Source organism: Schistocerca serialis, chromosome 7 (assembly GCF_023864345.2).
Source record: "Schistocerca serialis cubense isolate TAMUIC-IGC-003099 chromosome 7, iqSchSeri2.2, whole genome shotgun sequence".
NCBI lineage: Eukaryota > Metazoa > Arthropoda > Insecta > Orthoptera > Acrididae > Schistocerca > Schistocerca serialis.
Genome location: NC_064644.1, coordinates 358,128,229 through 358,144,446, shown reverse-complemented (window position 1 = coordinate 358,144,446; position 16,218 = coordinate 358,128,229). Strand labels below are relative to the sequence as shown.

Genomic DNA, 16,218 nt, shown 5'->3' with positions numbered 1-16,218 from the left:
ATCTAGCATGTGAATGAAATACCGTCAATGAAACAGTTTAATCGATTATCCAAAAATAGTACACTAAAACGGTTTCGTTAAGTTTCAGTTAGGGTTAAATATTGGCTTAGACACAGAGAATGACGAATCAGTCTTCTGCTGGTGCTCCGCTAGTAATCTCAGAGCTGAGATGGTGTGAGATTACTCCGCGGGAGGCTGTTGTCCCGATAAATTGAGTGGACGGCATATAAAAAGAGAATGGCGCCGGTCCTCGCAAGTTCCCAGAGTCGACGCCGACATGCTGCTGCTGCTCCTGCTGGTGGTTGGCAGCTGCGCCACAGCCGCGTCTGCGCAGAACGCCAGCTTCCCCGATGACTTCCTGTTCGCCGTCTCCACCGCCGCCTATCAGATAGAGGGCGCCTGGGACGCCGACGGTGAGTCCCCCCTATATCCTGTTTGGGGTGGGGAGGGAGTGCGGGCCGCAGGTGGGAGGTAGGGGAGGGTACGGTTCTCAGTTGTTTTTATCACCTACATAAGCAAGCGGGGCGATGTCACTGGATACTAATGCAGAGGTTCTACATTAGAGTTCCGGTGACAATATAATTTTTTCTCCAAGGGCAGGGGCCATTGAGCTACTCGAGACAGTAACCGTTCAACTTTCGAATAGCGTGCGAAAAAAACAGACATTTAAATCTTTCTGTGGGAGCTTTAATTTCTCTTATTTTATTACGATGATCATGAATCCTATGTAGATTGGCGTCAACAAAGTATTTTCGCGTTGGAAGGAGAAAGTTGGTGATTGAAATTCTGTCAGAAGATCTCGTCGTTACGACAAACGCCTTTGTTTTAATGATTGCCATCGTAATTTGCGTATCATGTCTGCGGCATCCTCTCCCCTGTTTCTCGATAATACAAAACGAGCTGCCCTTCTTTGAACTTCTTCCGTGTCCTCATTCAATCCCATCTGGTAAGGAACTCGTACCGAGCAGCAATACTCCAGAAGAGGACGGAGAAACGTAGTGTAGGTAGTGTCTTTAGTACACTACTGGCCATTAAAACTGCTACACCACGAAGATGACGTGCTACAGACGCGAAATTTAACCGACAGCAAGAAGATGATGTGATATGCAAATGATTAGCTTTTCAGAGCATTCACACAAGGTTGGCGCCGGTGGCGACACCTACAATGTGCTGACATGAGGAAAGTTTCCAACCGGTTTCTCGTACACAAACAGCAGTTGACCGGCGTTGCCTGGGGAAACGTTGTTGTGATGCCTCGTGTAAGGAGGAGAAATGTGTACCATCACGTTTCCGACTTTGATAAAGTTCGGATTGTAGCCTATCGTGATAGCGGTTTATCGTATCGCGACGTTGCTGCTCGCGTTGGTCGAGATCCAATGACTGTTAGCAGAATATGGAATCGGTGGGTTCAGGAGGGTAATACGGAACGCCGTGCTGGATCCCAACGGCCTCGTATCACTAGCAGTTGAGATGACAGGCATCTTATCCGCATGGCTGTAACGGATTGTGCAGCCACGTCTCGATCCCTGAGTCAACAGATGGGGACGTTTGCAAGACAATAACCATCTGCACGAACAGTTCGACGACGTTTGCAGCAGCATGGACTGTCAGCTCGGAGACCATGGCTGCAGTTACCTCTGACACTGCATCACAGACAGGAACGCTTGCGATGGTGTACTCAACGACGAACCTGGGTACACGAATCGCAAAACGTCATTTTTTCGGATGAATCCAGGTTCTGTTTACAGTAGCATAATGGTCGCATCCGTGTTTGGCGACACCGCGGTGAATGCACATTGGAAATGTGTATTCGTCCTAGCCAAACTGGCGTATCACCCGGCGTGTTGGTACGGGATGCCATTGGTTACACGTCTCGGTCACCTCTCGTTTGCATTGACGGCACTTTGAAAAGTGGACGTTACATTTCAGATGTGTTGCGACCCGTGGCTCTACCCTTCATTCGAACCCTGCGAAACCCTACATTTCAGCAGGATAATGCACGACTGCATGTTGCAGGTCTTGTACGGGCCTTTCTGGATACAGAAAATGCTCGACTGCTGCCCTGGCCAGCACATTCTCCAGATCTCTCACCAATTGAAAACGTCTGGTCAATGGTAGCCGAGCAAATGGCTCGTCACAATACGCCAATCTCTACTCTTGATGAACTGTGGTATCGTGTTGAAGCTGCAAGGGTAGCTGTACCTGTACACGCCATCCAAGCTCTATTTGACTCAATGCCCAGGCGTATCAAGGCCGTTATTATGGCCAGAGGTGGTTGTTCTGGGTACTGATTTCTCAGGATGAGTGCGCCCAAATTGCGTGAAAATGTAATCACATGTCAGTTCTAGTATAATATATTTGTCCAATGAATACCCGTTTATCATCTGCATTTCTTCTTGGTGTTGCAATTTCAATGACCAGTAGTGTAGATAAGGCTTTTGTCTACATGACTGTCTTCCATATTTAATAGATTCTGCAGCTTGTAAGTGTTTTGCCAATAAAAGGCAGTCTTTCGTTCGTCTTCCCCTTAAAATTTACTACAACATTTACTATGTAATCGTTCCAATTTAAGTAGTTAGCAATTGTAATCACTAAGTATTTAGTTGAATTCACAGCCTTTAGATTTATGTTATTTATCGTGTAACTGAAATTTAACGGATTCCTTTTAGTTCTCGTGTGCATGGCTTCAAATGTCTATTATTTAGAACCAATAGCATTTTTTTGCTCCATACAGATATCTTACCTAGGCGTTTTGCAATTGGTTAGGATATTCTGATGACTTTACTAGACGGGAAATGACAGCATCATCTGCAAAATCTAAGACGTCTACTGAGATTGTCTCCTAAATCATTTATATAGAGTAGGGACAGCAGGTAGCCTACATAATTTCCTTGCGGAACACCAAATATCACTTTTGTTTCCCTCGATGACTTTTCGTGGATTACCAACTAATGTGACCTGTCTCAAACGCTCATTTCCATTTCCATACCACTATTAGCTCCCCTAGACTTGGTAATAGGTTCAATTCGGTAAGGAAGAGAGTGTACAATTTTCTTCTGGTATGCCACATCCACCTGAAACCACTCATCGATTATAAGTTCCTGTAGAGCTAACAAACTACGGTAATATTGACTGGTAAGTTTCACTTGAAAAGTTTGACAACGAGTGTAATGGATGCTTTTTCGTTCACCAGATGCCGAACATAGCATCTGAAGATGGGCGAAACCTGTTATGACTGTCATAAAAATTTGGTTGTATCTGAAATAAACAGAAGTTCACAGTACGCGTATCACCATTCTCCTTTTTTCAAAAACTCATGTGTAAATACTACAATTTCAATCACCTGTCTCGCTGAGTCTTCATCGTGGTGATGTCACAGTTCATAAACACCAATACTGACATGGAAGTGACGTCAGATTAAGACTTCGACTGGGTAGTAATCCGTACGAGACGAATGAGATTAAAGGAGGAGATGAACAGGTTACCATCATGGATTTTGCAAGTAAATTCCGATTGTGGGAATTCAGTTTGCTGTTTTCTTTCGTGTAATCTGACTGCAGACGGCGTAGCTCATGTTGACACATATCGTATTTATTTACTTCCAGATAGCTGGCGATAAAGTTGGACCGAAGGCAACCTACAAAGCAGAATCCATTACGTCACTTTCAGTTGAGAGACGTCATTGAAAGGGATAGTAGCGTCCTGAGGAAGTCAGGCGAAAGGAAACGACTGTTACTATCCATGATATACAGTATGTAACGGAAATAAAGGTTGAAGCCTCGAGAGATTGTAACGGGCATCTTGACGAAAACAATTTAGGGATATGTCTATGAAGGTTTTCGCGACGTCTCATTCCAATAAAATCTTCACGGGTTTCGTGCCACATGAATTCATGGTGTGAACGCGAGGTCCCTTTGCATATTCTGGCAAAGTTCCAGTGCATCATAGGCCATCTCCTTATACATGTATCTGCGCTCCACAGTGTTTTAACAGCGTTCAGGTGGATTGTTGACGTAGCTGGTAATTAGCGTCCTCCGTCAATCGCTACCGCACTTGATCCAGACTGGCGCCTCTCCCATATTGCTGCTTCAAAGTCTGATAGCCGAGCTACGCTGAGGGCAACACCTTTATCTCGATTACCAGGATTCGACATTCCTTAATAAAGTTGTCCCAGAACCATTAACTGAGAAGATGAAAACTGTCTCTTCGAAAACAAAGATGAGCTTTTCCGTTAAGCTGTGCTCGGCCAACGCAGATCTGTTTTCCTATACGAATCTTACATTGCGTATATGTTTAGTGCATAGTAGGGAGACATTGCTCTGCCTTTGTCCAATGAAGATGTTCCCCATTCGCAAGGAATGTGATAGATTCCAGATGAACGCAGTTACGAGATCATATTTAACTCTCTCCAGAAGGCTCCTTAATTTTGCAGTTGACAGAAACAGATTCTATTACATTTGTTAAGCCAGGTTTCCATATGCAAGTAAAGTGACGCCGCAGCAAATGGAATGACGGCTGATATGGCAGGGCCTACGTTTGCTGCTATTTCCACATGCTCCTTTCAAAATTCTAGTTGCACGGTTTTTTTAGATCCTCAGCTGAGATTATTCGGACAGACATTGGTATTGTCATTTACTTTATGATATTAGAATTCAGTTAAGAATCTAACAAGAAGAAGAAAAAGCATAAATGTAGGATTTGTAAGTGGGTTTCGTACAGAAGTGACTCTTGTGCAAACGAAGTACCACTTAGAAACAAAATTCATTGTTGAACCACTTTCTGATAGCAAAAGTAAATGATACTTGACATCTCTCCAATATTTATACCACGCCCTTAAAACTGCAATGTTAACTTTCTGTGTGATATCAGATGATACTGACAATAGTCTGAAGACTCATTTGAAAGCTAATATTTTCACTTTTGCACTGCACAACAGTTAAATAAGATGAAATATTAGAGTTATTCTATACCAAATTTTGGAGCTATGCATCATGCAAGTGAACGAAAAGACACTGCAACATAGTTGATGTCATAGTTGATGTCCTGAATTAAAAGCAACACTCAGTCCGAAATTATACTGCCACCAGTTTCCTTCTTACTTCCTTTCCAAATCCAGTGAGCAAGTGTTTAAGAGCATTGAAGCTGCCAATACTAGAATCCTAATATACTGCATGTGTATTCATGATTTGTAGAATTATGGGAGCTGCTATGAAAATAAAAATCACTTACGAGTAATTACTGAATAGTACTTGCTCCCCCCCCCCCCCCCCCCCACACACACACAAAGAAACAAATCTTATCCATGCATCATATAACAGAAACATATGTATATATATATATTTATATATATGATTACTCTGCAATTCACAGTTAAGTGCCTGGCAGAGGGTTCATCGAACCACCTTCAAGCTATTTCTGTACCAACCCATTCTTGAACAGCTCACGGGAAAACGAACAATTAAATCTTTCTATGCAGGCTTTGATTTCTTTTATTTTATTATAAGGATCGATTCTTCCTATGTAGGTAGGTGCCAACGAAATGGTTTTGCATTCGGAGCAGAATGCTGGTGTTTAATATTTTGTGAAGTATTCCTGCAGCAATGAAAAACGCATTTGTTTTAATGATCTCAATCCCAATTCACGTATCATTCTATGGCACTTTTGCAATGTAACCTAACTATTGTGTGATCATGAAGTTAGAAACGAAGATGCATTTTCTTTCATTGTAGCAGAAAAAAACCGTAGTAAAAATGACGCATTTTGGAGAGTTTTAAATGCGGTGTTATCACTGAAGCTGCATATTTCCGTAATATACAGGTATAAAAACGAAAACCTCTATATGCTTATGTTCGCTTCGCAAGCAGTGAAATCATGATGGTGGCTGCTGTTTTGCTTCTAACTGTAGCCGGTGGCGGGGGAAGAAAAGTGGCTAACAAACATATTTTTGTGACATGACTGGAAGTGCCCTCGCTCATGTGGTGCTACAGGGATTTGGGTCCTCCAAAGGCAAGTGGCAACTTCGGTGACGCTACTCCAGTGGCGGTCAAGTGACGTCACTTTGTATGCGTGTGGAAATCTACATTTATCAGAACTCGCCCAAATCTTGCGGAAGCTGCACCAACGTATGGACGGAACGTAATCTTATGTTTTCTTAAACTGCTTTTTCTTCGTTCTTGTCATTGCGTCTGTGTGGCCCTAGTGCCTCCGTAATTTCTTTATTCCTATAGCCGCTGGAACCAAAAGTCGTTTTTAGGAGGTCCAGCTCCATCGGTAAGCAAATGTCATCAAACATACGCAAAGTAAGGCGCGGGCAAGAAAATAAGTCTGCAGCGGCCGAGCACAGTTTAACGGAAAGGCACAAGTTCGATTTCGGTAATGGGCCCTCCATGTGGTCTGCTAAGGGTTGCTTGGATAACATTATTAAGGAGGCAGTCTGGATACGAGAGTAGACGAATCTTGTTATTCGAGATAACGAAAGGTGACCATATTTATGAGAATCGAAGCTACGACCAATTTTATAACTGCTCACTGCTCGAAATGGAGCAGTACTCTGTAACTGTTATACATTACTAAAGTTTACATCGGAATGAATAGTAGCCATCAAATGATAATATATCAAACATAACGTAAAACATAGGCAATTTCTTAGTTACTGTATAATTATAATACACTTAACTTTAAAAGTTAGTTACGGAGTTGCTTACTTTCTAAACAAAGTGAACAAAGAAACTATTACGTGCGCTGTATTTTCTGCAACATCCACACCAAGGAAATACATGCGAAAGCATTGACGTTACCGCTAAGAAAATCCAGATCAGTAATAGCAAATTCAGCGCAAGTATTATTGAAAATCTCGAACATGAAGCATCATCAAGCGGCCGTGTGAACGCATATCGTAATACGGTGCGTCATGGTACGTTAAATTAGGGATACGACACTGACATAAAGTACAGATACTTTTACAATGCTAGATGTATAAGAAAGTTATGACCATCATGACACTTTTTCAATTACAGGCCACATGTCCTGTGGATACACGTTATGTGTCTCCAGTGCAGTGGTTTCTCTTGCCTTTTGCATTCCCATGCGGTTGACCATTGCTGATTCTTCCGCCTTGAGGAGCAGTCTCCCACCCCAAGGGCAAAAGAGTGTCCTGAACATCTGTCCACTCCTTCACCCTCTTTGACAAAGCCGTTGATCGGCTGGCAGAAGGAGGATCACTTCTTATGCCGGATTAATAATCAAAATTTAAGCGGTGGGGACCGAGGACGTTTTGATTAGTAATCAAAGACGGTTCCCCCTTTTTTTCTCGTTTTGTTCGTTAATGTTCGTTGCATTTGTTCCGGACGGGCGTCCTGTGATACTCGTTCAATGTCATCGTTGATCCATTCAGTCAGTTTTTTAATTATAGAGGGCAGTTTAACCTCTTACTGAACACTCTGAGCTACCGCGCCAGCATTTCCTAGACCACCGGTGGTAATAAAGAACCCGTCAGGTTAGCCGAGAGCGCTAATGTGCTGCTTCCTGGATTCGGGTAGGCGCGCCGGCCCCGGATCGAATTCTCCCGGCGGATTTACGACGAGGGCCTGTGCTGCCCAGCCCAGATGTGGTTTTTAGGGGTTTTTCCACATTCCACTAGGTGAATACCGGGCTGGCCCCCACATCCCGCCTCAGTTACACGACTAGCAGACATCTGAAACACGTTCACACTATTTCATGGTTTACACTAGATGCAGACAGCTGGGGTACACTTATTCTGTCCCGGGGGGTATGGGGTGGCGGCGGGAAGGGCATTTCGCCACCCCTCTCAATCAACCTTGCCAAATCCGATTGTACCAATGCCGACCCTGTGAACACTGCAGGACTAAGGCACAAGCAAAAGAAGAAGAAGCAGGGTGGTAATAAAGAATAACTCAGTAGGAAGTACAATTGAAAACGAATGGACATCTCTAAAAGGGCAGTCACAGAAATTGGGGAGAAAACCGTCGGTACAAAGAAACCATAGGTAACAGAGGAAATACTTCAGCTGATCGATGAAAGAAGGAGGTACAAAAATGTTTAGGGAAGTTCAGGAATACAGAAATAAAAGTTGTTGAGGAATGAAATAAACAGTAAGTGCAGGGAAGCTAAGACGAAATGGCTGCATGTAAAATCTGAAGAAATCGAAAAGAAATGATTGTCGCAAGGATTGACACAGTAGTTAAGAAAGTCGTACCAAACTTTGGTGAAATTAAAAGAAAGGGTGTTAACATTAAGAGTTCAATGGGAATTTCACTGTTAAATGCAGAGGAGAGAGCTGATAGATGGAAAGAGTAAATTGAAGGCCTCTATGAGGAAGAAAATTTATCTGATGTGATGGGAGAAGAAACAGAAGTAGATTAGAAGATATGGGATCCAGTATTCCAATCAGAATTTAAGAGAGCTTTGGAGGACTTTAGATCAAATAAGGCAGAAGGGATAGATAACATCCCATCTGAATATCTGAAATCATTGGGGGGGAGGGGGGAGGGGGGAGGGGGCAAGTGGCAACAAAACGACTATTTACGTTGTTGTGTAGAATGTATGAGTCTGCCGACATACCATCTGACTTTAGGAAGAATATCATCCACAAAGTTCCGAAGATGGGAGAGCTGTCAAGTGCTAGAATTATCGCACACTCAACTTACAAGCTCATGAATCCAAGTTGCTGACAAGAATAATAAACAGAAGAATGAAAAAGAAAATTGAGGATGTATTAGATGACGATCAGTTTGGCTTTAGGAAAGGTAAGGGCACCAGAGAGGCAATACCAACGTTGCGATTGATACAGGAAGCAAAACTAAAGAAAAATCAAGACACGTACATAGGATTTGACGGCCTGGTAAAAGCGTTCGGCAATGTAAAATGATGAAGGTGTTCAAAATTCTGAGAAACGTAGGGTAAGCTACAGGAAGAGACGGGTAATATATAATATGTACAGGAACAAAGAGGGAATAATAAAAGTGGTCGACCAAGAAAGAAGTGTTTGGAATAAAAAGGGTGTAAGAAAGGGATGTAGTCTTTCGCCCCTACTGTTCCATCTGTACGTCGAAGAAGCAATTGTTGTTGTTGTGGTCTTCAGTCCTGAGACTGGTTTGATGCAGCTCTCAATGCTACTCTATCCTGTGCAAGCTTCTTCATCTCCCAGTACCTACTGCAACCTACATCCTTCTGAATCTGCTTAGTGTATTCATCTCTTGGTCTCCCTCTACGACTTTTACCCTCCACGCTGCCCTCCAATACTAAATTGGTGATCCCTTGATGCCTCAGAACATGTCCTACCAACCGATACCTTCTTCTGGTCAAGTTGTGCCACAAACTTCTCTTCTCCCCATTCCTGTTCAATACTTCCTCATTAGTTATGTGATCTATCCATCTAATCTTCAGCATTCTTCTGTAGCACCACATTTCGAAAGCTTCTATTCTCTTCTTGTCCAAACTATTTATCATTCATGTTTGACGTCCATACATGGCTACACTCCATACAAATACTTTCAGAAATGACTTCCTGACACTTAAATCTATACTCGATGTTAACAAATTTCTCTTCTTCAGAAACTCTTTCCTTGCCATTGCCAGTCTACAATTTATATCCTCTCTACTTCGACCATCATCAGTTATTTTGCTCCCCAAATAGCAAAACTCGTTTACTACTTTAAGTGTCTCATTTCCTAATCTAATTCCCCGACTTAATCCGACTACATTCCATTATCCTCGTTTTGCTTTTATTGCTGTTCATCTTATATCCTCCTTTCAAGACACTGTCCATTCCATTCAACTGCTCTTCCAAGTCCTTTGCTGTCTCTGACAGAATTACAATGTCATCGGCGAACCTCAAAGTTTTTATTTCTTCTCCATGGATTTTAATACCTACTCAGAATTTTTCTTTTGTTTCCTTTACTGCTTGCTCAATATACAGATTGAATAACGTCGGGGAGAGGCTACAACCCCGTCTTACTCCCTTCCCAACCACTGCTTCCCTTTCATGTCCCTCGACTCTTATAACTGCCATCTGGTTTCTGTACAAATTGTAAATAGCCTTTCGCTCCCTGTATTTTACCCCTGCCACCTTTAAAATTTGAAAGAGAGTATTCAAGTCAACGTTGTCAAAAGCTTTCTCTAAGTCTACAAATGCTAGAAACGTAGGTTTGCCTTTCCTTAATCTTTCTTCTAAGATTAGTCGTATGGTCAGTATTGCCTCACGTGTTCCAGTATTTCTACGGAATCCAAACTGATCTTCCCCGAGGTCGGCTTCTACTAGCTTTTCCATTCGTCTGTAAAGAATTCGTGTTAGTATTTTGCAGCTGTGGCTTATTAAACTGATTGTTCGGTAATTTTCACATTTGTCAACACCTGCTTTCTTTGGGATTGGAATTATTATATTCTTCTTGAAGTCTGCGGGTATTTCGCCTGTTTCATACTTCTTGCTCACCAGATGGTAGAGTTTTGTGAGGACTGGCTCTCCCAAGGCCGTCAGTAGTTCCAATGGAATGTTGTCTACTCCAGGGGCCTTGTTTCGACTCAGGTCTTTCAGTGCTCTGTCAAACTCTTCACGTAGTATCGTTTCTCCCATTTCGTCTTCATCTACATCCTCTTCCATTTCCATAATATTGTCCTCAAGTACATCGCCCTTGTATAGACCCTCTATATACTCCTTCCACCTTTCTGCTTTCCCTTCTTTGCTTAGAACTGGGTTTCCATCTGAGCTCTTGATGTTCATACAAGTGGTTCTCTTATCTCCAAAGGTCTCTTTAATTTTCCTGTAGGCTGTATCTGTCTTAACCCTCGTGAGAAAAGCCTGTACATCCTTACATTTGTCCTCTAGCCATCCCTGCTTAGCCATTTTGCACTTCCTGTCGATCTCATTTTTGAGACGTTTGTATTCCTTTTTGCCTGCTTCATTTACTGCATTTTTATATTTTCTCCTTTCATAAATTAAATTCAATATTTCTTCTGTTACCCAAGGATTTCTACTAGCCCTCGTCTTTTTTCCTACCTGATCCTCTGCTGCCTTCACTACTTCATCCCTCAAAGCTACCCATTCTTCTTCTACTGTATTTCTTTCCCCCATTCCTGTCAATTGTTCCCTTATGCTCTCCCTGAAACTCTGTACAACTTCTGGTTTAATCAGTTTATCCAGGTCCCATCTCCTTAAATTCCCACCTTTTTGCAGTTTCTTCAGTTTTAATCTACAGGTCATAACCAATAGATTGTGGTCAGAGTCCACATCTGCCCCTGGAAATGTCTTAGCATTATATAATCTATCTGATACCTTTTAGTATCTCCAGGGTTCTTCCACGTATACAACCTTCTTTCATGATTCTTAAACCAAGTGTTAGCTATGATTAAGTTGTGCTCTGTGCAAAATTCTACCAGGCGGCTTCCTCTTTCATTTCTTAGCCCCAATCCATTTTCACCTACTACGTTTCCCTCTCTCCCTTTTCCTACTACCGAATTCCAGTCACCCATGACTATTATATTGTCTCCCTTCACAATCTGAATAATTTCTTTTATTTCATCATGCATTTCATCAATTTCTTCATCTGCAGAGCTAGTTGGCATACAAACTCTGGCGCATGAGACGATACGTGGACGTTGGCGTCATTCGGACCGCAACTGCAACACGGCGAACGGAAACCCGAGGCCGCTGTTGGATCACCTGCTGCACTAGCTGCGCGTTGCCCTCTGTGGTTGCCGTACGCGGTCGCCCTACCTTTCCAGCACGTTCATCCGTCACGTTCCCAGTCCGTTGAAATTCTTCAAACAGATCCTTTATTGTATCGCTTTTCGGTCCTTTGGTTACATTAAACCTCCGTTGAAAACTTCGTCTTGTTGCAACAACACTGTGTTCTAGGCGGTGGAATTCCAACACCAGAAAAATCCTCTGTTCTAAGGAACAAACCATGTTGTCTACAGCACACTTGCACGTTGTGAACAGCACACGCTTACAGCAGAAAGACGACGTACAGAATGGCGCACCCACAGACTGCGTTGTCTTCTATATCTTTCACATCACTTGCAGCACCATCTGTTGTTGAAAATTGTAACTACTGTAATTTCGAAAGTTTGTCCGCCTGAAAATGTACTGTTGTCCCAAGCATATTGCAACAAACGGTGTATTTCTATCGCTGCTCGTTTAGTTTTTATTGCCGTTTCAAATATAACGGTCATTTTTGAAACACCCTGTAGTAGCTTACCCGCAGTTCTGTTTTCCTATTCATTATTAAACCTACTCCTGCATTACCCCTATTTGATTTTGTGCTTATAACACTGTAGTCACCTGACCAGAAGTCTTGTTCCTCTTGCCACCGAACTTTACTAATACCCACGGAGCAATGACGGAAATAAAACAAAGGTACAGGAGTGGAATAAAATTTGAGGTGAAAGGATATAAGTGATACGATTCGCTGATGACACATTGCTATCCTGAGCGAAAGTGAAGAAGTATTATATGATCTGTTGATTGGAATGAACATTCTAAGGGGTAGAGATTAGGGATTGAGAGTAAATCGAAGAAAGACGAAAGTAATGAGGAGCAGCAGAAGTGAGAACAGCGCGAAACTTAACATCAGAATTGATGGTCACGAAGTAGATGAAGTTAAGGAATTCTACTACCTAGGAAGCAAAGTAATCAACGCCTGATGGAGCAAGGAGGACATCAAAAGCAGAATAGCACTGGCAAAAAGGGCCTTCCTGGCCAAGGTTGGTTGGTTGGTTTGGGGAAGGAGACCAGACTGCGTGGTCATCGGTCTCATCGGATTAGGGAAGGATGGGGAAGGAAGTCGGCCGTGCCCTTTCAGAGGAACCATCCCGGCATTTGCCTGGACTGATTTAGGGAAATCACGGAAAACCGAAATCAGGATGGCCGGACGCGGGATTGAACCGTCGTCCTCCCGAATGCGAGTCCAGTGTCTAACCACTGCGCCACCTCGCTCGCCTGGCCAAGAGGAATTTACTAATATCGAACATGGGCCTTTGAGTAAGAAATTTTTCAGAATGTAAGTTTGGAGCGCAGCATTGTACGATAGTGAAACTTGGACTGTGGGAAAACGAGAATAGAAGAGAATCGAAGCATTTGAGATGTGGTCGTACAGAAGATTGTTGGATATTAGGTGGACTGGTAAGGTAAGGAATGAGGAGGTTCTGTGCAGAATCGGAGAGGAAAGGAATAAAAAAAAAAATGGTTCAAATGGCTCTGAGCACTATATGACTCAACGTCTGAGGTCATCAGTCCCCTAGACTTAGAACTACTTAAACCTAACTAACCTAAGGACACCACACACATCCATGCCCGAGGCAGGATTCGAACCTGCGGCCGTAGCAGCTGCGCGGTTCCGGACTGAAGCGCCCAGAACCGCTCGGCCACCGCGGCCGGCAGGAAAGGAATATCTGGAAAACGTTGACAAGGAAAAGGGACGGAATGATGGAATCTTAAGACTTCGGGGAATGACTTCCATGGTACTAGGAGGAGCTGTAGAGGGCAAAAACTGTAAAGGAAGACAGATATTCGAATATGTCCAGCAAATAATTTAAGGCACAGGTTACAAGTGCCGAAATGAATAGGTTGGCATAGGAGAGGCTTTCTTGGCGGACCGCATCAGATCAGTCAGAAGATTGATGACTCAAAAAAGAGAGAATACTGCTGATTTTTTTGTAGTATTCAAGGACTTATCACTTTTCGAGAAAAACAGCAAATGGCGGACGGGCTAAGCTTCCTTTTATTTGCCTGTTTAACTTAATATTTTGTTACTGTGTATCTTGAACCTGAGAGAGTAAAAATATTTCAATGTTATTTCAATTTGTACAATTATTACAGGAAATAATAGGAATAAAAAACCGAAAATCTGTTATTTCAGAAACCGGTTGTTTTGAGCGGGTTTAACAATGAAGACAAACTGCCGTGGAAGAAATCGAATACCGGTATTTTCAGCAGTAACAGCCATCCCTAGTCTCCACCTGCGGACTTTGCCGCTGCTGGCTGCGGGCCTGTTGCTCTCGCCGAGACAAGCGACGGGCCATCTTGTGGGCTACAGTACGAGCCCTGGGTAGTATAGTCATTCATCCGACTTTCCTTGGGCGGGCAAACGGCTTACTGCCCGCCTATACTCGTGTGTGGAGACTCAGATGCTGCTGTGAACCACCTGATCTACGGTGGATCCACGGCGTTCTTCTGTCCGCCTCAGCATGCCCCGTCCTGTACAGCTGCACAGCCTCTAGTCTGCACTGCGCGCCTCCGCCCGCTGCTGTGGTCAGCGTCCTTGCCATTCTGCTGTCTTCATCATTCCACGGCCTTACGAAGCTGCACGCCGCAGCACCACTTGCTGATAGCCGCACCTCTTTGCAAGCCGTCTACCACTTACGTTCAGGGGACATGGGTCTCTCCTATACAAATGTTGTAGTTGATGGACAATACATGAATGTTTAAAAAATTATGTTTTCATGACAATACTTAGTTCGACTACGAGGCATCCATTCAGCGCTCCACTGCTACAATGCCCAGCGTTGTGACTCACTGGCCCCCTGATGTCTGCCGACCCGTTTCCACCAATCTCCATTGAGACCTGCCACTCTGTCGTCTATAGTATCTCTCTTGTTTGGTACCAGCCTTCAATTTAAAAATGAGGCGCGTTCAATAAGTAATGAAACACATTTTTTTCCTCTCGGCCAGTTTCTGTTCAAAAATGCGGAATTTGTTGTGAGACATCGCCGAATAGTCCCGCATCAGCCCCTATTGCTTCATGAAGTTCCGAACGGTGGCAGCGCTATACGTAGCCTTCAAAACAGCGTCTGTAACGCAGGTGCGTTCTAAGCAGAGAGTTGTTTGAAAAGTGTCTACAGAGACCTGGCAGTGAACAAAATCATGACGAGCCGCTAGACGAGGCGGCTGTCATCATCGCAACATGGTCGCTCAAACTTGTCCGATCTCCCACGTGCCGGCCGGCCGTACGCACCTGTAACTCACGTAATATTGGAAAACTTCGTTGCTCAACTGTACATCTCTGTTGGTAGTTCAAAAATGGCTCTGAGCACTATGCGACTTAACTTCTGAGGTCATCAGTCGCCTAGAACTTAGAACTTATTAAACCTAACCAACCTGAGGGCATCACACACATTAATGCCCGAGGCAGGATTTGAACCTGCGACCGTAGCGGTCGCTCGGCTCCAGACTGCAGCGCCTAGAACCGCACGGCCACTCCGGCCGGCCTGTTGGTAGTGCTGACACACTCATCCACCAGTTGGGGTACTCAAAAGTATACCCCCGCTGGGTTCTTCGCCGCCTAACAGATCATAAAGAACAACGAAGGACCGTCTGTGCGGAATTGCTTGCGCTTTAGGAGGTTGATCACGACAGTTTTTTGTTGAGCATCGTCACAGGCGATGAAACCTCGAAACCGGATACAAATTACCAATCCATGGAGTAGCGCCACACCACCTCTCCTGCAAATAAAAGGTTCAAATCCGCGCTCTCAACCCGTGAAGTCACGGCCGCGGCCTCCTGGGACTCTGAAGGGGCTATTCTGTTTGAAGCCCTCCCTCATGGTGGAACGATCGACGCTGTATTGATCCCCTCGTGAAACGACATCAGCTTGTTCGTTGCCACAAAAATTACAAACGAGCACCTCCTCCTCCATGATAACGCAAGGTCTCACACAAGTATGAGCACACGAGAAGAGTTGAAAAAACTTCATTGGGCTGTCCTTCCTCATGCGCCCTACAGGCTGGACTCGCATCTTCCGATTTCCATCTGTTCGACCTAATGAAGGGTGATGGAGGTTATTGATGCAGCAAGACGTTGGCTCCGACATCGACTAGTAGGGTTGTACCATACGAGGTAAGGTGGCGTAAGGCCGTCGCATTGAACGGAGATAAGTTGAAAAATAGGATTTTGTAGCCATAAGAGTGAGGAATAATATGGTGAATTGGGATTCCGAATTAAACCAACCTGTGTTCCATTACTTATTCAAAACAGTTATTTTCCAATGAAAAAGTACTATTTACGGAATATTCCGTCGGTTGTTAGTGGAAAATCGACATGTTAAAAACTTGAGTACACAGTATTGATGTTCCACATTCTTATTCACTTAATACACACATGAAAGAAGTTTTGCATCACCTCGGTTCTGAGAGTTCCGGAACCTGTACACAAAATTGTAATAGAGATCAACATATTGCTCATGAAAATCACACATTGCATGCTCT

The 16,218-nt window shown here is 43.6% G+C and overlaps 1 protein-coding gene across 1 annotated transcript in view; it reads left to right on the top strand.

Moving 5' to 3' along the window:
- The first annotated feature begins 277 nt into the window (after positions 1 to 277).
- LOC126413089 (myrosinase 1-like) overlaps positions 278 to 16,218 on the top strand; it is a 298,790-nt gene continuing 282,849 nt past the window's right edge. Inside the window, exon 1 of the mRNA XM_050082984.1 lies at positions 278 to 413. Within this exon, the coding sequence (XP_049938941.1) occupies positions 278 to 413 (136 nt within the window). The remainder of the gene's footprint in view (positions 414 to 16,218) is intronic.